This window comes from Microtus ochrogaster, chromosome 22 (assembly GCF_000317375.1).
Source record: "Microtus ochrogaster isolate Prairie Vole_2 chromosome 22, MicOch1.0, whole genome shotgun sequence".
In the NCBI taxonomy this organism is placed as follows: domain Eukaryota; kingdom Metazoa; phylum Chordata; class Mammalia; order Rodentia; family Cricetidae; genus Microtus; species Microtus ochrogaster.
Genome location: NC_022023.1, coordinates 11,396,251 through 11,416,625, shown reverse-complemented (window position 1 = coordinate 11,416,625; position 20,375 = coordinate 11,396,251). Strand labels below are relative to the sequence as shown.

At 50.6% G+C, this 20,375-nt stretch overlaps 2 protein-coding genes across 3 annotated transcripts in view; both read right to left on the bottom strand.

The window, feature by feature from the left end:
• Positions 1–179, bottom strand: part of Slc28a1 (solute carrier family 28 member 1) — a 39,019-nt gene extending 38,840 nt beyond the window's left edge. Inside the window, exon 1 of the mRNA XM_005357700.1 lies at positions 84–179. Within this exon, the coding sequence (XP_005357757.1) occupies positions 84–179 (96 nt within the window). The remainder of the gene's footprint in view (positions 1–83) is intronic.
• An 11,220-nt stretch (positions 180–11,399) lies between these two features.
• Alpk3 (alpha kinase 3) overlaps positions 11,400–20,375 on the bottom strand; it is a 36,484-nt gene continuing 27,508 nt past the window's right edge. For both annotated transcript variants that reach the window (XM_013350190.2, XM_005357657.1), the window contains 8 exons: positions 19,982–20,129; positions 19,568–19,695; positions 19,404–19,439; positions 16,515–16,795; positions 15,051–15,139; positions 14,107–14,330; positions 12,302–12,350; positions 11,400–11,776 (listed from right to left, as the gene is read on the bottom strand). In XM_013350190.2, coding sequence (XP_013205644.1) covers positions 11,431–11,776; positions 12,302–12,350; positions 14,107–14,330; positions 15,051–15,139; positions 16,515–16,795; positions 19,404–19,439; positions 19,568–19,695; positions 19,982–20,129 — 1,301 coding nt within the window. In that variant the 3' untranslated portion in view covers positions 11,400–11,430. The remainder of the gene's footprint in view (positions 11,777–12,301; positions 12,351–14,106; positions 14,331–15,050; positions 15,140–16,514; positions 16,796–19,403; positions 19,440–19,567; positions 19,696–19,981; positions 20,130–20,375) is intronic.

Below are 20,375 nucleotides of genomic sequence, written 5' to 3'. Positions count from 1 at the left end.
GGAAGGAAGCAGGCAGACCAAGGCCCTCCCACCCATCAGTGGTGGTCAAGCCGAGGAGGCGCTATGGGGGAGAGGGGACAGACCATCCTTTCCAAGAACTCAGCCCCCATGTTCTCCAGGCCGTGCATCACAGGTGCGAGAGAGAAGGACTCTCTCTGCCTCGGTGTGTCGTCTGCCATGAGACAGCCTCTTCAGCTGAAACACAGAGAAGTCGGGAAGGTCCCAAAGCTGAAGGGAGGGCCCAATGAGACAAGAAGAACCAGAGAGAGGGAGAGACCCCCTTCCTGCCTTCACGCCTGATCCTCTGACAGGCAACTCCTTGCAAGTTCCGGGTATTCCTGGAGAAACGGTAAACTGTCCCAGGAAGGAAAAGAAGGAATGGTTTCTGGACCTGGTACGGACACACTGTCCCAAAAAGAGGCCCTAACGGCCATCGCTTCCTGCAACAGGTGAAAACCATTGCCAGCGAATGAAGTGTTCATTTCATCCATCCTGAACACCTGGTTCCAGCCCCTGGCTGCAAACATAGCTGAATCCAGTCCTACCCCTGGGCTTCCCCATTCCAAGCCCAACATCCACCTTTTTGGTGACGCTGCTTTTCGATTTTAGCTCATCTGAAAATAAAAGCCCCCCCCCGAACCCGCTTTTCCCCACTACAGTTCCCTCTCTTCTCCGAGCCTTAGGGGTCTCCTACTCTGTCCAAACACCTGATGGTTAAGTGGATCTCCCCAGACACACTCTCCTGCAAGGTAGGGGGGGCAGCTTGTGGAGCCTGTCTGGAGAGCTGGGGGATGCCTGCTACCTGGGCACGCCCAGGCAGGCGCACAGCTGCGGAGAAGAGGGGAGAGGAGCCTGGGCTACTCACGGGTTTGTTGTGAGCAGGTAGTGTCGGGAAAGCTGGCTGAAGGACAGGCTGCTGTGGGGAGGGCTGGGGCCAACCTGCCTGGGCTTTGACCTGTTCCTGGGCAGAGTTCAAAGCTGCAGTAGGTTGGACCTCCCCAGAGCTCAGGCCACAGCCGAGGCGGGGACTCCAGCCCCGTTTCGGGGTGTGGGGAAGGAGATGGAGAACCAGGCCCACTCAAGCCAGGCCCTCTGTCTGTTGTCCTTTCCCACACTGACCTCTCCTCGGCCTTGCTTCTGACTGCCTCCTCCAGGAAGCCACCTTGGTTGTCCCCGTTTTTCCCTGCTCCTCTGCCAGCCATTCTGGTGATTTGTTTACACGCTGTCTCTCACTCAGCTTCCTCTTCTCAAGGATCAACAACTCATCTTCCGAAACTGGGAAATATAGGGAGCAGTGTCTGTCACAAATGGGGTGACTCAGGTCTAAGCATTGGACAGTCATGAAAGCAAACCAAACTTCCACTATTTCCTTCCTTCTCTCCCTCCCTCCCTCCCTCCCTCCCTCCTTCCTTCCTTCCTTCCTTCCCATCCAAGCAACACAAGCCAAGTTGAGAAACAACACTTTCATATTTAGTCCCGAAGCTAAACATTAAACCTACGCGACGGGATTAATAACGTCTGTTTAATAATTAATGCCCTTTATCAAATACACAAAAGATACTCCTCACACAGAGGCACCCACTGGCTGTTTCGGACATCTGGAAAAGGAGAGATTGAAGTCGGGGTACCCACTGCTCTTGGGAAACTTCCTTTTCTATTGGGGTTGGAGAAATGGGTCTCATCTAGTCCAGGCTGACTTTGAACCTGCTGTGTAGCTGAGGATGGCCTTAAATGTCCAATCCTCCTGCCTCCACATCAGTACTTGGAATTACAGGTGTGCACTCTACACCTGACCTTTAACCAGCAACCACTACATGCAGAATAAAACGGGAGGTTAAGAATACAGGGAGCAGAGATTTCCCTTATTTCCCCTAACTGTATACTATTTTATATTATTCATTTTCCAATAGGAAATCTTACTACCCCAGGGTCTTCAAAGCTTGCTTATCTGACAGAGATCCAATGCCAACATTCTGGGCCCTGGACCACCTTGGTCATAAAATAAATGTTTACCTTGAACAAGACCAGGATGGGACCAGAGCTGATACTCAGCCTCGATGAAGGGAAAGGATTTTATCCATTTTGATGCCTCTGTCCTTTTCAGTGGATCCTTTCATGCCCCCAACCCATTTCCTCTGCCTTTTCTTCCTCTCGGTGTCCAGAAGCAGGCCAGAGGTGCCTACCTCGAGCAGTGCGTTGGCCGTTTCTGCCCTACGTTGGAGCCTCAGGGCTCTCTGGCCTCCAACAAGAATTTAATGTGCTGCACGTCACAAGATGAACCTTGAGCTTGGAGCCCAGAGATCTAGATTCACCCTGAACTCTGAAATTAACATATTCCCTCATCTGTGAACTGCTGAGGGTGGGAACTAACTTTGAGGATTAAACCAAGTGCTTGGCAGGGAGCCTGGCCCTGGCAAGCTGGCAGCTGTCTTTGCTGTCCCTGGCCCATCCTGGATGTCTTGGCACTCTGCTCCCTTCCTACATCCCAGGATGCCTCAAGTCATTCCCAGGCTGATCCCCTCAGCGTTAGAGTGGCCAGCAGGGATCACACCCAGGAAGTCAAATGTCTTTGAGGCACAGAGTCGGGGCAGTCGGAAATATTGTGGAATATTATTTTAAGGCATGTTACATTTGTTTATGCTGTAGAATGTTTGTTTTGATGATTCAAAGATGTGTTGCTTTTTTTTTTATGTTTCATTCATTTAAATCTGTGAGGCTGTGATTCTTTGCCTAAAACACCTGGTTGGTCTAATAGAGAGCTGAACGGCCAATAGCAAGCAAGGGAAAGGATAGGTGGGGCTGGCAGGCCGAGAGAATAAATAAGAGAAGAAATGAGGAAGGGGGGGGAGAAAGAACAAGAGAATAAAGATAGGAGGAAACTAGGGGCCAACCACTCAGCCAGCCATGGAGTAAGAGTAGAAAGTAAGATATACAGAAGGAAGAAAAGGAAAAAAAGCCCAGAGACAAAAGGTAGGTGGGATAATTTAAGTTCAGGAAAGAAAGAAAGAAAGAAAGAAAGAAAGAAAGAAAGAAAGAAAGAGTTGGCAAGAAACAAGCCAAGCTAAGGCCAGGCATTTATAATGAAGAATAAGCCTCTGTAATCAATAAGGCAGAAACAAAAAGCAGTAACACAAAGAATCAGTGAAACAGAGGGTTGGTTCTTTGAGAAAATCAGTAAGACTGACACACTTAGTTGAGGTGTAGGTAAGCCTTTAGAACATGTTCTTAACTAGTGACTGATGGGAGAGGACCCACCCACTGAAGGTGGTGCCATCCCTGGGCCGGTGGTCCTGTACCCTGTAATAATGCAGGCTGAGCAAGACATGAAGAACGAGCCAGTAAGAAGCAACCGTCATGGCCTCTGCATCAGCTCCTGCCTCTAAGTTCTTACCCTGTTTGAGTTCCTGTCCTGACTTCCTTGGATGATGAACAGTGTGATATGGAAGTGTAAGCCAAATAACACCCCTCCAAAAAAAAAGAATAAGCCTCCTTATGTCATGATTTGGGAACTGGGTGGCAGGCCCCCCAAAAGAGTAAAAAGCAAAGAGCCAAAAGAGGAAAGAATGAAAGCAATTGACAACCAGGGAGGTCACAGAGCTCTGTCTGCACTGTCTCAGAGAATCCAGTCACAAAGACTGTCTTCTTTCCAGCTGTCCTCCACAGAGGTGTGGCAGGGAGCCAATACCATAAGGGGGAGAAACAATCTGAGGTGAACTGACCGTGCAGCTGTACCCCATGTTGGGATTTAGGGAATCTGAGTTTGCTCTTGAGGAATCTGTGGTGATTTGAAAGAAAATGGCCCCCAAAGAGTGTTGTAGAATAGTAAAGATGTGTTACATTTGTTTATGCTGTGGAGCATTTGTTTTAATGAGATGCAAAGATGTGCTGTATTCTTTTATCTTGCATTTGTTTGACTCTGTGAAGGTGTGTCACTTTGCCTGTCTAAAACATCTGATTGGTCTAATAAAGAGCTGAATGGCCAATAGCTGGGCAGGAGAGGGATAGGTGGGGCTGTCAGGGAGAGAGAATAAATAGGAGGAAAAGAGGGATAAGAAACAAGAGAGATCAAGGAGTGAGAAAAGAAGGGACCGGCCGCCCAGCCAGACACAGAGTAAGAGTGGAAGTAAGAGATACAGAAGTAAGAAAAGGAAAAAACCCAGAGGCCAAAGGTAGATGGGTTAATGTAAGTTAAGAAAAGCTGGCTAGAAATAAGCCAAACTAAGACCAGGCATTCAAAAGAAAGAATAAATCTTCATGTATTTATTTGGGAGCTGGGTGGCAGGTCCCCCAAAAGAGTAAAGAGCCAAAAAGTGAAAAAAAAACTACAAAAGGAAATGGCACTGTTAGGAGGTGCAGCTTTGTTGGAGTGGGTGTGGCCTTGTTGGAGGAAGTGTGTCACTGTGGGGGTGGGCTTTGCTGTCTCACATATGCTCAAGCCACGCCCAGTGAGGCAGTCCACTGCCTGTTGCCTGCAAGATTAGGACCCTCAGTTACTTTTCTTTTTCTTTTTTAAAGATTTATTTATTTATTATACATACAATATGCTGCTGGCATGTATGCCCACAAACCAGAAGAGGGACCAGATCTCATTACAGATGGTTGTGAGCCATTACAGATAGTTGCTGGGAATTGAACTCAGGTCCTCTGGAAGAGCAGGCAGAGCTCTTAACCTCTGAGCCATCTCTCCAGTCCCCTCAGCTACTTCTCCAGCACCATCTCTGCCATCACGCCGACATGTTGCACCATGATGATAATGGACTGAACCTCTGACCTGTAAGTGAGCCATCCCAATTGAATGTTTTCCTTTATAAGAGTTGCCATGGTCACGGTGTCTCTTCACAGCAATAGAAACCCTAAAACGGTATCTAACCCTTGTTTCCATTTTGTCTGCTGCTCAGTGGCCAGGATGGATTCTGGCCCAAACTTGGACTCCTCCATTGTGAAATACATACAGTCTCTGCTCATGATCTGTACCGCGAAGGACATTGTGTCCCTGGATGACTTTCCAAGTGAGCCCCAGTGTGAATTCTGTGAGGGATGACTGTACCAGGCAGCCAGCCCAACACCCTGAGTAAGAGCCCAACTACTCCAAGAACACGGTCTGCCTGGATGACCCCCATGACCCCCGGGTCCCCGAGAGAACAGTGCAGCGCAGTGGCTGCCAGGTCTAAGGCCTGTATGGCTGGAGCCTGCTGCTGCTCAGCTGCACAGGGGAAATGAGGAACATGTCCTGTAGCCTGCCAAATCCTTTATGGGCCGTGGGCCAGCAGGAGAGGAGGCCCTGATGTAGCCTCCCAGGTAACTTTGCTTCCTGTTGGTTCAGAGGAGAGCAGCTGTGAGCCGCCACCTACCACACCACAGCCCATGGAGGGTAGGTTCCACAAAAGGGGTCTTGGGTTATGCAGCAGCAGCCTAGATAAGTGGCAACCAATTGTTTGACCGTTCTGGCTCCCCCAGGAGCAGGAAGCTGGGAGAGATCTGTTCCCCACCAATATCCTGCCTGCCTCAGGAATCCCAGGGAGGACCAGAGTTGGTCTGTTCCAGTGAGAATCTTTATCAGAAATGAGAAACTGAAGAGGTTTAGCATGCAACCAGGGCGTTTAATTTGGCCAGAACTGTCAGCTTCTTGAATTAATGGGGACATATTCCATTATGGACCTGGGTGTGTTACATTATTATTGTTGTTCTTGTTATTTACTGGGGTTTTTTAACAAAGGGTTCCTCTGAAGTCCTGACTGTCCTGGAATTCACTTTGTAGACCAGGATGACCTAGAATTCAGAGATCTGCTTGCCTCTGCCTCCTGAGTGTTGGGAGGCAGAGGTAGGCGGATCTCTGTGAGTTCGAGGCCAACCTGATCTATAAGAGCTAGTTCCAGGACAGCTAGGGCTGTTACACAGAGAAATCCTCTCTTGAAAAAACAGAAAAAGAAAGAAAGAAAGAAAGAAAGAAAGAAAGAAAGAAAGATAGATAGATAGATAGATAGATAGATAGATGCCGGGCGGTGGTGGCGCACGCCTTTAATCCCAGCACTCGGGAGGCAGAGGCAGGCGGATCTCTGTGAGTTCGAGACCAGCCTGGTCTACAGAGCTAGTTCCAGGACAGGCTCCAAAGCCACAGAGAAACCCTGTCTCGAAAAAACAAAAAAAAAAAGGGGCTGGAGAGATGGCTCAGTGGTTAAAAGCACTGCCTGCTCTTCCAAAGGTCCTGAGTTCAATTCCCAGCAACCACATGGTGGCTCACAACCATCTGTAAAGAGGTCTGGCGCCTTCTTCTGGCCTTCAGGAAGGCATACACACAGAATATTGTATACATAATAAATAAATATTTAAAAAAAAAGACAGACAAGAGAAATCAATTAGAAAAAAAAAAAAGAAAGAAAGAAAGACTATCCCTAAACTCTATTGGCCCCAGGACCTTTAGTACCAGTAAGAAGCACCTCCTGCCCACAGATGGTGGCAACCACAAAGTCACAGAAGGTGACTCAGCAGTCTCCACAAGAGAACGCTCTTAATTTTGTATCTATGGGGGTGGGGGTTGGGTTTCTGGGGAGGTAGAATTGCACATACATGTGTGCACGTGTGCACATGCGTGCAGAGGCCAGAGGTTGCTGCTGGGCGTCCTGCTCCATCACCCCCTTTGTTACAGGGCTCTCATGGCACCAGGAACTAGGCTAGAAACCAAGTGATTCCTTTCTCTGTCTCCTGCTACCCAGCACTGGGGTTCCAGGTGGTGCTTTGGCCACACCCAACTTGTTTTTGAGATTATAATGTAATCACAACATCCCTCCCTCCCCTTTCCCCCATCCAAGCCCTCCCATGTATGCACCCCTCCCCATTCTCCTCCAAATCATGCCTTCTTTTCTCATTGTTATTGCAAGCATATATGTTTACGTATATGCATGTATATCCCTAAATATAACCTGTGTGTCCACATAGTGTTCCTTGTAGGTATGTTTTTAGGGCTGACCATTAGGCACTAGACAACTGATTGGTGTGCTCTTCCCTAGGGAGGGCCACCTCTCTGCATCTCAGCTTTCCCCGGTTGCCTATGGCTCTTTGTGAAGAGCTGAGGTCTCACAGGCTTTTCCCCATCCAATTTGAAACATCTTTTGGTGTCCCATTTGTTCAGCTCACATCTGGGCAGTAGTGTTAGCGAGACTTTATGGGGGTAGCTTCTCTCCCCCTCCACAGGAGTGAAAGACGGAACCTTGCTGTGGTTCTGTGGAAATCGTGCAGCATTGATTGGGCTTAAAAATAAGCCCAAATGTCTATTCGGCAAAATTGAAAATCCGCCCCTAGTTGAAACGCTGCCTCGCCCGGCAGCACTCAGAGCGCTCCAAACACAAACTGACAGGAATATTTCCTTGGTGCCCTGGCAGGAGACAGCCCCCCCTTTGCTGACGCTATGCTGCGGTTCTGCCAACGAGCCAAGTCCACCCTCTGCAGCTGCAGGATCAGAAGCAGCGTCTCATGAGGAAAAGAAGAAACTGTGCCCAGAGGAAACCACACAGAATAGAGGAAACACACTGTTTGGTGAGCAGACACTGGTGCGATGTTGCTCAGGAAGATGGGCTGTGCAATTCCGGCGCAGGTCGTATTTGCTGGTGCACACTCACCGTAGCTGCTTCATCCGGTATAGAACCTCACAGACCCTGGCAGTTTCCCCCATTTTTGAGTAGTGTGAATCCGGGACAAATATTGGCCTATGCTAGGTCACATCAAAGACCAAAAGAGCTGCTGTACTTATGTGTGCCTATAGTCCCAGGGACTTGGGAGGCTGGAACGGAAGAGCCATTCCAGTATAGGGGTTGGGGCCAAGCTGGGAAACACAAAACACAAAGACCAACACAAGAAAAACGGAAGTCCTAAGATTACAGAGGACAAAAATGTTTTATTGGGTCCCTAGCTTGCATCCATCCCCACCTGCCTGTCTTCAGGCAGGACAAAGCAGATGGACACCCCCCCCCCCGCCCTCTGTGAGGAGTGGGTGAGGCTCTGCGGGCTTCCCCTGGAGTACCTTCAAGAGATGTCTGTGGTCTGTGTGTCAGGGGGAGCAGCAGTTTCCCTGGGTGCCTTAATACAGTATATAATAATAGTGTGTGTGTGTGTGTGTGTGTGTGTGTGTGTGTGTGTGTGTGTGTGACAGAGCGAGAGATTGAGAGAAATAATATAGGATTTGAAAATGCAAACAGCACACACTCCTTGAGGAAGTTCTGGTGGAAAATGGGTCTGTTGAGGTCTTTTTTTTAACTCCCTTTGTGTTATGAGTCAAACTCCTTGCTATTAAGGTCCATTTCTTGACTGATCAGTCTAGAAGGTTGGCAGCTCCCGGCTGGGCCTAAATCAAGCTGAAAGCTCTCCAGCCGGGAAAGCTGATCTAACTGGTTCTGCCACCAGGCTGCCAGATCCAACAGTGCTGAGGTGTTTGTCTGTGGCACACTGGGGAATTACATGGGGCTTGTGATGGGCCGTGCTAGAGTGCTCACAGTTAAGCCCTAGCAAGAAAAATATGGTCGAGTCCAGACTATGGAACCAAATGATGTTCTAGTCAACAAGAATTACCCTTTTGAGAAGCAGCTCTCCGGCTCCCCACTAGGTCCCCAAGAGAGATAGATATCCACCCTCAAAGATGCAGTAACTCAACTGAAAGCCAAGGCAGCCACCATTCAGGGTCCTTAGACCCCTGAGCAACCCGTGAAAAGAGGTTATGAATACAGCTGGCCGGAACTCTCTAGGAGAAAGAAAAGTTGTTGCTACATGACAGGACGGAGAGTTTCTGGCATTGGCATGTCCAGCAGAAGGTCCTGTCACACAGACAAGACTCCTAAGGGGCCATACATACATACTCCAGCTGAACCCAAGAGGCCAAAATCCAGGAGATTCTATAATTACGGTTGAATTTGGTTTATCTTGCCAGTTCATGGAATGTAGAATTTCAAGGTGGGATTATGATTAAACAGAAAAGCCATAGCTAGCGGCTCCCGGCTTTGACAATGGCAGCCTCATCAATAGACTCAGGGTTGGTAGCTGGGTACTGAGCCTGTCCCTCTCTAAGCAGGGAACTGGGTTTTCGCTGAATGTGGGTGCGGGAACAGAATGCGGGGGCCTGCTTCTCAACTACTACAGAGAGTGAGTTTGAAGCCAGCCTGGGCTACCTGAGATGCTGTTTCGAAAATAATCCCCAACTTTTGGAATGCTACCTCTCTCCCACCCTGTGAGTCCCTGAGTCCCAGGCTAGAATTTGAATTTTGGTGGAGGAAACTATTGGGGGATAAAGGGAGCAGCTACTGGGAGCTGCCCAATCTCCTTCCTTTCCCAAAGCTAATCGATCTACTGTTTGGTTCTATGAGTGATCTACTCCAATATCCTTCCCACAGCCGTTTTCTCAATTAAGTTGATCCAAATTATAATTTCTGTTGCTTAAAATCCACATCCTGAAAGATACACATCTCTCCCAAAGGGATGCATGTTGGCTTTCAAAAGCCGCCAGTCTAGGTTTGACATACAGCAGGCACTTAGTATGTGTCTACTGAATGCTTAAATGCATACGTGATGACCCAGCTCTTACTGGATGTGCTGCTAGAACTGGGGCACACTGGGTAAGAAGAAAAAGTGAGGAGTCACCTGAGCAGGGAAGCATCAGTCAAGGAAAGGCCTGGGGCGGGGCGGGACAGGGCTGGGCGGGGCGGGACAGGGCTGGGTGGGGCGGGACAGGGCGTGGCGGGGCGGGACAGGGCGGGGCCGGACAGGGCTGGGCGGGGCCGGATGAGGCAGGTCATGAGCTTTTGCTGAGGAGGAGAAAAGGACCTGTGAGTGGGAGCAAGGCAGATGCTGTGCTACTGGGCTACTGTGCTGGTGGAAGCGGCAGAGGTGAAGTTTCTGCTGAGCCCCTAGCTCTGCTCTTCTTCTCGGATCCCTTCCTTCCGGCTCCTCTTCCAAACGAAGGCTCAGTCCCGAAGGGATTGAGTCCCGGACACCCGCTGCGGGGCAGGAGCCATGAGCTCCATTTGTAGCACTCACTGTCCAACTGTGGCCGCAGATGACCGAACCCAAATCAGGCTAGGAGCCAAATCAGATCCATTTTGCTACAGGCCCAGGGACACCAGAGAGACTGCTTGACCCTTCATAATCGATGCTCACACCAGATGAGGGCAACAAACAGGACACACAGTTGCTGCCTTTTATTGCTTAACAAGAGGGGGGAGGGCAGGCTAGATCCAGACCTATCCCATCCTGGGTCTCAAGGAGGGATGTCTAGAAAGACCCAGGGGGCTGGACCCAGCAGAAATTCCCTGGGAACCCACACCTGAGAATCTGGAGTTGAGCCCCAGGATCAAGAGCAAATGGTTGGAGGTAGGTTCAGAGACATCTTTCTCTACCGGAGCACACAGAAGATCGCGACCCTCCTGGAACACCGTGTCCCCTCCCTTAGGAGGAAGAGCCCCGTCTTCCACTGCTTTAGGACAGAGATGTGACATTGACTGCACCCTCATGGCATTCAGAACAGAGCACAAGGTGCCTCCAAGTCAAAGCCATCCCTCTGCCTCCAGCTGTTCACATGCCCTCATGCTACCTCCCTCCTCCTGAGCAGAGAACCCAGGAGAACCAGGGCAGAGTGCGTTGCGGTGGAGTGAAGCCAGAGAGGCTGTTCCTCCCCTAGCCATTGGTGGGGAGGGTGCGAGGTCAGGATGGAAGGAGCCCTTGGACAAAGGAACAAGCAAAAGCTAGCGAAGGGCAGGCAGCAGACTGCAATGGGTTCAAAGCCTGGGGAGAGGAGATGAGCAAGGGAGCATGGGAAAGAAGCAAGTGCCAGAGTGACAAGAACGTATACCATCAAAAAAAAAAAAAAAACAAAACAAGAGCAAACAGAAACACTGCAAAGACACGGTGGGCGGCTCCAGAAGGGCCCTGGGCCCCATCTGGACTCAGGACAGGTTAGTCGCAGGATGAGCTGTGCTGAGTGAGGCAAAGCTGGCAGGAGAAACCCTGAGAGTCACAAGGCTAGACCCCACAGGCAGTCTAGTGCCCTGAGGACAGGGAGAGAGCCAGGGCAAGCAGGGGTGAAAAGGTAAATGCTGGCCCGCAGGCCCCAGAGAGCAACGTTAGCTTGTGTGGGGCTTGGGCCAAGAGCTCATGCAGAGGACTCAGGGAGCCTCCAGCAGTGCTAAGTGTAAACTTCAACGAGGGCCGAGGCCACCACCCACGTGAGGCCTGGGAGACTGGGCAATCATGGCACTGGACGAGGCCAAGAGGTCATGTACCATGCCCAAAGCCTTTCAATGAGGTGAAGTTACTGAGAGAGGTCCCCAAGGGGTAGCTGCTTTGGGTACCTTCTCTGTTTAGTCCTGAAGTGAAATCGTCTCCATCTGGTTCAAGCTGCTTCCTGTTGGTCTACTCTCAGGTAGAGGCCCCCCTGCCTCTCAAGGGGGGCTACCGCATGCCCTGGGCCTTAGAGCTCCCCTCTGGGGCGGGGGCCTGTCCTACTAACTGAACGGTGACTGCCTCAGAGGCCGGAGGTGTGGCCTTGAAGCTTGGAGCACTCTTCCGGGAACCCTGAGGACTGGGAACGCCTTTCTTCTGTGGCTGGGGACTCAGCTGGGAGCCTTTCCTGCCAGCTGATGGACTCTTGGAGCCTTTGGCCTTGGCTTGGGGGTGGACAGCCTCGGGGCCCTTGAGGGGCTTTAGCTGCAGCATCTCGCAGTAGGTGTTGCATTGGTGGGACGAGGCAAACTGGTCCAGCAGGGCAGGGAAACAGCTCTCCTTGAGGCCTTGGTACCTGCAGCCCAACACAAGAACTGAGTGGCCCTGCCGTGTCACAAGCCCATGGTAGCTGCCTTGGGATGGCTGACGTCAGAGTGTTGTATTGTACCAGAGTGCTACCTCAGGAGGCTTCCCCCCAAATCCAAATTTAAAATGGGTTCCTCGTATCCTGACACATAGTCATCAAATGGGCCTTTCTTCTAAATGTAGACTGTTATAGTCTGGGGGCCTGACTGTCTAGTTGGTCTAGTTACACAACCCTTGCTCATCTGTGACCTGTAGTTGTCTCAAAGATGAAGGAAGTGGAAGAGGGCCCAGAAGTGCAGGAAGCTTTCTGGCTGAGCACTGTGGGTCAGGGGTATGGGGTGGGGAGGATCAGTATCCCCAGGGTGTTAGCAGTTACTACATGGCCACAAGTTCACTTGCCTGGGATTGTACAGCCCCAGGTCCAGCACCTCTGGGATGGAGAGTCATGAGGAGTTGGGGCATCTGACACCCCGAGAAGACCCTATAAGACATTCTGCCGCCAAGAACCACTCACCCTCGAAGTTTGGTAGCAATCTGGACATCGGTCATCTTCCAGTCAACCCCTGGAGGAAGAGAGCAGAGGGTTGATGGCAGCCTGGCCATCCTGTCACCGTGCCACCTTAGAAAGGAACTTCTAAGTTGACTGGAGCCAACTCTGCAAGCCGGCTTTTATAGGCCAGGCCAGTCCACAGAGTGGATTGTTCTTGGGCTCTGGACTGAAACATTCTCCTTCCTCTTAACAGGGCAGCCGTTGGAGCAGGGAAGAGAAGGTAGGAATGAGACCAGCAGAGAACAACACTGGCTAAGCCAGGGTTTGCACTCTCAGGAAGGCAAGAGCTCTAAGGAACCAGGGAGTTGGCTAGGTAAACACAGCCTGGCACAACGGGGACAGGGGGACAATCTCTCACGCAGGGTAGTCCGTAAGTGCCTCAGCATTGAGGTTCGGGCCTCTGATCCTCTGTCCCCATTTCTAAGCTGCCCAGCATCTCTCTGGGATCAGGCAGAGCTAGATTTAAATTTCAACTCTATCACTTCTGAGCTGTATGAACTTAATAAGTCACCTCATTTTTCACTGTCCATTTCGTGTTATCCTCATGGGCCCTCACACTCACGTGGAATTTTAGCTCGCAAACGACTTTCCCAAAGGCAGGGTCTCCATGCTGACCGCACCATTCCAGAGAATAAAAGGCAATTATGTCCCAGAGGGATTAGTGGCTTCACCTGCCTGAGCTTTGCTTCCCTTCTGGTCGGTTGCTTTGCTGTGTGTTGTTTTGTTGCTTACAAGAGAGCTTGCTGATCTCCTGACTCAGTTTCTCTAGTGCTGAGATGATAGGTGTGCGCTGTGAGCTCATATAGTGAATGGTGGTAGCTTGGTATGTCACCTAGCTACACACACACACACACACACACACACACACACACACACACTTTCTGAGAAAGCTGGGCAACCAAGCTCTGCCTCAACACACACATATCCTCCCCCCACACACACACACATACACAATCACTTCTCAGGTGGACCAGGTTATCTTCAAGTTTACTACATAGCCAAGGATGACCACAAACTCCTGATCTTCCTGTCTCTACTTGCTGGGATGGCGGTTCATCTGTGTTTGAGACGGAGTCTCACTTGTTGCTCAGACTGGCTGCAAACTCGCAATTCTTCTGCCTTGGCTTCACAGTTCCAGGTACACAGTACCATGTGTGGCAATAAAGCTTTTTGTGCTATGGTAGCAGAGAGTTTGGGAGGTTTGGGAAGTGAGAAAGTCGAGAGCAAGGCAGCACGGAAAGGAGGTGTCGGAAAGCCGACTGGGGGTTTTGAGTTAGATCCCGTGTAGTGCTCCAGAAAACAAGCAAGTGGCCTGAGCTCCTTTAAATGCAACTGGCACTGGATGCCGTTGGGTCCACCTGCAGTCCCCGTGCTTGGGAGACAGGAAGCCAGTCTAGTCTACATATCGGGTTCCAGGCCAGCCAGGGCTAGATAGCAAGAACTGACTCAAACACAAAAACTAAAACAAACAAAAACCCAACTATTTTACATAACTTTGCATAATAAAAAACCTGAGATCTGAAATCAATCTTTTCCATTTTAGGTGGGTCTGGATTTCACTCCTTTAAACATAACGACATTACAAACTGGGTCCACCAGGCCGTGGTATAGCTAAGGGTTGCATGCATGCAGTCTCTGCCTGATCTCAGTTATAATAAAATCACCAGCACAGAGGAGGCTCTGTGATTGTGAGCGGGCAACCAAGCGCTGAGCTCTGCCTTCTCCACATGCTTCCACACCATGCACCCGTGCACCCTCCACCCTCATACCTGCCAAATCGGTCACAAGGAAGCTGCCATTTGTCCACTGATACAGCCAGTGCTGGAAGGTCTGGCATTTCTGCATGGCCTCTGAGCTGCTAGATGCTGCTGGGGCCCCAGCCCAGCCCCATTGCCGGGAACAGTAAGACTGCAGGGGCTTGCCCAGATCTTCCTCCAGTGTAGCATAAGGTATATTGTTTGCAGGCCGGTAGATCAAGTAGAGTGGGATGATCCTAAAGAAGTTGTGCCCTGCAGTAAGTCGGAAGAGTGGCCACAGAGGGCCCCTTCCTCCTGTCCTGTTCATTCTCTATCTAAAAGACCGGACCTTCCTGGAGAGAGTTCTCAGCCCTGGGGACAGAGGGAGCATGGAAAATGGCCGCTGACTTGAGTTGGGCCCGTTTTCTGTGGTCAGTAGGACTAAAATTCAACCCTGGTGTGGCCCCAGGCAGCTGTGTTTGGGTGAGGGCTGGGGAAAGTGTGTGCAAATAGAAAGGACACCTGCAGGAAGGATTTAAGGGATGTCAGCAAGGCTTGAGGGCTTGATGCCAGCGGGAGACCAGTCGTGAGGAGGCATTCACAGTTCACGCCTAGAGACCCTGCTGCCCCGCCCTGCCCACCTGCCACATTAGAATCTTCCCCAGATGCCTAGCTTACCCACCCCGTCCCCTATCCAGAGCCCCAAAATCTGCACAACTGGCAAATTTTGGGCTAAAGGTGAGGGGAAGGAATCTCATTGGTGTGTGTGTGTGTGTGTGTGTGTGTGTGTGTGTGTGTGACTTTCCTAAAGTGGATGATGAATCTTGATGTCGTTGCTTCCAAATAAGGGAGCTGAGCGTGGGGCGGCTGTGAGGCCATCTGCACCTGGTTGGAACTCAGGAGGGCCCTGGGTGGTTGCGAAATCACTTCCACAAGCCCACGGGATGTACTACACCCCCCCCCCTTGGGATACTTACTCAGGTACCTCCCCAAAACCAGGCGCTGCCCGGGCTTCAGCTGCAAAGATTTTGCAGTACTCCCTACTCATGTTCTGGATTTTGCACCCCTGTGAATTAGAAGAAAGCAAATCTCATCAGCCAGGAAGTTCCACAGCTGTCTGAGTGAATGCACGGCTGCCTGCCAGGGGCCTGCAGGGAGAATTCCAGCCCCGTGGAAAGCAAGGCTCATGGCTTCAGGTTTTCTTCTCTGCACCTTATTTTCTCTTATGAATAACAATGCGCTGTGGGCTTTTTGTCAAATTTAGGTTTTCTAAGTGGTTTCTGAACTGGGTGTACTGGAGCCTTAATGCTAGGGAATGGAGCCCCAGGGATCCCTCCGCACAATGTGGGGTACTCTCTCCTCCCCGCCCACACTACTCCCTTTTATTTCACACAGCAAGGCTTCAGTGAGATTGGATCTGAAGCAGGAGAAAGGCTTCTGCTACAAAAAGGATAATTTGGGGGCTGGAGAGGTAGATCCACAGTGGACTGATGGTTCAGAGGACCTCGGTTTGGTTCCCAGGCTCACGTGGTCCCTTGCCACCAGCTCAGGGGATCTGACACCCCTTTCTCAGTGCCACACACACATATAGGGAAAACAGCCATACACATGCAAAAAAATTTTTATTGTTGTGTTTTTGGAGACAGGGTTTCCCTGTAGCTTTGGAGCCTGTCCTGAACCTTGCTCTGTAGACCAGACTGCCCTCAAACTCATAGGAATCCACCTGCGTCTGCCTCCCAAGTGCTGGGATTAAAGGTGTGTGCCACCACTACCTAGTTAAAAAAGAATTTTAATTGGGTATAATAGCACATCCCTTTAATCTCAGCACTCAGGAGGCAGGGCCAGGTGGCTCTCTGAAAGTTTAAAACCAGCCTGGTCTACAGAGCAAGTTCCAGGTCAGCCAGAGCTACATAGAAAAATCCTGACTCAAAAGACAATATAAGAGCATTTGTTGCACACACATGAAGATCTGAGTTCAAATCCCAAGGACCCATGTAAAAAGCCAGCCTTGGCTATATACAATCCTGTATCTGGGCTGCTAGGTCTTACTGGCTGCCAGCCTAGCTGCAGGTTCAGTAAGAGACCCTGTTTTAATTGGATAAAGCAGAGAGTGGCAGGGCAGGATACCCAACATCCTTCTCTGTCTTCTGCATGGGTACACGTGTGTGCACACAGCACATGCACACACACACACACAAAGTAGGTTGCAAATAGTCCTGAGACTAACTAACGCTCTCTAAGGTCAAGAGTCTGGATTCACGGTTCCATCTCAGCCAATGCCTAGAAGCCTCGTGAACTTGGAACAGAAGTGGCTTCTATCACTGTGTGGGGCTTCCAAAAGAACCCAGGCTGGGGAAGGGGAAATGGTAAGAGAGTACAGGAAGGGCGCATGAGGGGGGGAAAGGAGGAGGGGAAAGGGGAGGGGAAAGGGGGAACAGTACCTGGATAGTGACGTCATAATTTCTGCCCAGGAGAGAAGTCTCACTGCTGGGTCCAAACACAAGTAGGCTGGACACCTTGATGACGCACGTGCGGCCGGATTCGAAGATGGGTTCTAGCCCGTAGATGACCTTGGCCTGGGAAGCCTTCTGAAGGCCACATCCATGTCTACCCCCTCGAAGTTCCTCGCTCACCAATCGCCCAAAGAGCTTATCCCCCCAGCAGCCAGAGTCAGCCAGACCCTTGGCAAACACCATGGGGGTCATCTCAATCTCTTCTCCAACTGAAGGGGAACAGGAGAGACATAGGGACTCGCATCTCCAGCCTGACTGATCCAGGGTCCACAGGTCCGAAAGGGCTCAAACAGTCCCCATGTTGTCCATCCTGCATCTCCTGCCTGACCAGTGCAGGGTGCATAGGAAGAACGGGGCTTGGGATTAAAAACTGTCACACGGGAGGGTGTTTGGGGCAGAAGCTACCTGATGGGACTCCTACCACTTAACGCTGCTCCTATTGCACCCATAGGTGAGGACTCAGCAGGAGCCTGCAGAAGGCCAGCGTCTCCTTTTTATTTATTTACTTTTTGTTTGTTTGTTTGTTGGTTGGTTGGTTGGTTGGTTGGTTGATTTGTTGAGACAGGGTTTCTCTGTGCAACAGCCCTAGCTGTCCTGGAACTAGCTTTTGTAGGCCAGGCTGTCCTCAAACTCATAGAGATCTGCCTGCCTCTGCCTTCCGAGTGCTGGGATTAAAGGTGTGCACCACCACCACCCGGCAGCCAGCATCTTCCATGGCATTTGTAGATCATCAGAGTGACCTCATAGAGTTAAGTGTTTTGAGCAAATAAATCAATGACTATTTCAGCCAACATGTTTGATAAAGAAAAATTTACCGGATCAATTCAATAACAGTGACCAGCACTAGACCTTAGCGTGGCTACAAAGCATATTTCCCACTAAAAGAAAGCAGAACTCCCTGAAGAAACAACTGGTTCCAAGGCTCAACAGGAAGCTTATGGTATGAGTCTAGAACATTGTATACCACCAGGAAAGAAGGACGTGACCATGAACTACTGGGAAGCCAGGCCTCAGGGTACAGGCCTTTCATCCTAGGAACTTGGGAGGCTGAGGTCGCAGGACCACAGGGTCAGAGCCTGCCTGGGCTACTGTGGGGTGAACTTCAGGCCAGTGTAGGCAACTTACTGAGACTCTGTCTCAAAATAAAAGGAAAGAAAGGGGGTTGGAGGTAAGTTCAATAGGTGAGCATCTGCCAGGCCCTGGGTTCAATCCCCACCACTGTAAAAACAAAACAACAATGAAACCTACATAAGAGTTGTCATAAGAGTGTAAGAGCCGACCAAAGGGGCCCCATCTGGCCCAAAATGGATCAATTTTAGCAACAAAGAAAATAATTAGCGTGAGGCATTTGTGCATATCAAATATGCCAAAGCCCACTAGTTCATAACGGTAACTAAAAAACCTCCCAGCCCCCCATGGAAATAATAACAAGCCTCACTGGTCACACTGGAGGCTTCCCAGAGATAAACTCATTATTCTGAAGCCATAGGCACAAGGGAAGCAAGTGCTTAGCTTCCCCTTCTCTCAGAAAGCTCATGTTGAAGTGATCATGTCAACTCTTCTCGACTGGTGAAGGACTACAAAGTGGTCCATGCTGTGACTCCCAAAGAGACGATGGACTTAGGCAATCATCAGTGACCACTAAGTCAGCCCACATGACAAAGCAGGGTGGGGAGCGGTATTGTTGAACTTTGCAGAGGGGTTGCGGAGCCAATGAGCAATGGGCATTACTACAAGTGGAAGGATGTAGCGGCACCTGCCTCCAGCTAGGAGGAAAGGGATAAACAGTACTCCTGTGAGTCGCTGCTTTTGTCTTTTTGATTTCAGAGACAATGGCTCACTATACAGCCCAGGCAAACCTTGAATCCTCCTGCCTCAGCCACCCAAGAGTTGCGGTTCTAAGCCTGTAACACTACATCCATCCAGTCTGTGGATTATTCTTGCCAAAAAAACAAACAAACAAACAAACAAACAAATAATACGTTACTCCTGAATCTGAATCTGACCCAACTTCCTAATTCCAAGAATGGGTTCTAGCCCATAGATGCCCTTGGCCTGGGAAGCCTTCTGAAGGTCACATCCATGTTCACCCTTCGGAGCAGTTCCTTGCTCACCAACTGCCCAAAGAGCTTGTCTCCATCCCCATCTTCATCCCCTAACACCCAGCAGCCATAGTCAGCCAGACCCTTGATTATTAGTTTTGAAGAAGCATATAGATGGAAAAATTTAGTACATGAAGACAGAGTGAATGAAATCTAGACCGTGAGAATTGCACAGGGGGTGGGGAGAGGGCTCAGTTTGATGAATGCTTGCCACTAAGGCATGAGGACCTGAATTATCCCCATTCAGGAAAGGCTGTCGTGAATCCTAGCCATGGAGAGACAGAGACAGGAAGATCCCTGGGGTTTGCTGACCAGCCAAACTGAAGAGACCCAGGTCTGGCTGAGAGAGCTTGTCTCAAAAAGAGCAGCTCTCCTGAGGAGCAACACTCAAAGTTGATGACTAGCATCTCTACACACGCACGTGTCCCTGCTCACATACAAACAGACCAAAGAGAAGTTCTGTGTATCAAGTGACTTCAGCAAATGAATGCAGGAAGGAAAACAAATAGGAGTGGGGACAGCGACATTAGACAAAACAAGAGACGCACCAGCCAAATAGATTAGCGGCCCTGACTTCAACCAACACATGGACACAGATGGGCAATGGGGAGCAGCATGTGGATTTAGGGAGGATTGTAAAAAGCTAAGGAAGGGAACCCTGCAAAGGGTGGAGCTGGGGATGAAGGCCCACCCCGTACCCAGAGGGGCAACATACCTTCACCTTCCTCCCTGGAGATGAAGCCAGACAGCACTGTGTGGAGAAAAAGAGGATGCCACTGCCTTCAGGCTGTCTGTCCGGGCAGAGTGCCATCCCTGCATGGTACAGGGCTGCCACCCACAAGGCCAGGCCCGACGAGATCCTAGCAGGACCACACTCACCCTCAGGGCTGAGGCAGAAGTCAGTGGAGGCGGAGCCATGCTCATTATGGATGGTACAGCGATATAAACCACAGTCCACGGGAGATGCCTGCACGATGGCCAAGGCCGCCGGCCCCTCGTCCCCTGCACTAGAGAGAACGGAGACCTTTCTCGTGAGGGTCAGCGCCATGACACAGGGCTTTCGACCCAACTCTCACAGGCTGCTGGGAACCCAGGCTCTGGGAGCCCTGGGGAAGTGGTAAAAGGGTCCGTGGTCACAGACGGGTCCTTGGTCACACAGATGGCACTTGCTGTGTGATTTAGGACCCGTGATAAGGTCTCAGCTTCAATTTCCTGATCTCCCTGGGGCGACCGTGAGGATGAGACGAGCATCAGGCCAGTGTCCACCGTGACTGTGGTACCCAGGCGGCTTACCTCCTGCTCACCTCGCCCACTGGGTGCTGATCCTTCGCCCATGTCAGGACTGAGTCGCTAACGATATTGAAAAACTGGCACCAGAGCTTCAGACTGCCAGAAGAATCTGGAAACTGCTCCACCCGAATTTTCCGAATCACCTGTGGGGCTGCGAACAGGATCCCGTTACATCCCCAGCACCCGGTGCCCTCTCTGGCCATGCCCTTGCATCCCTGGGTTGAGAGAAACAGTGAACATAAACCCAGCATTTTGTAGCCCTGGCTGCCTCCCACCCATATCTCAGGCTCCTACCCTGACCCTGCCCCCAGCACACACATCTTAACCAGGAAAATAAAAATCACCCCAAGCCCAGGCCCAGGAGGGATTCATAGCTAAGCATACCAACAGTGACCAG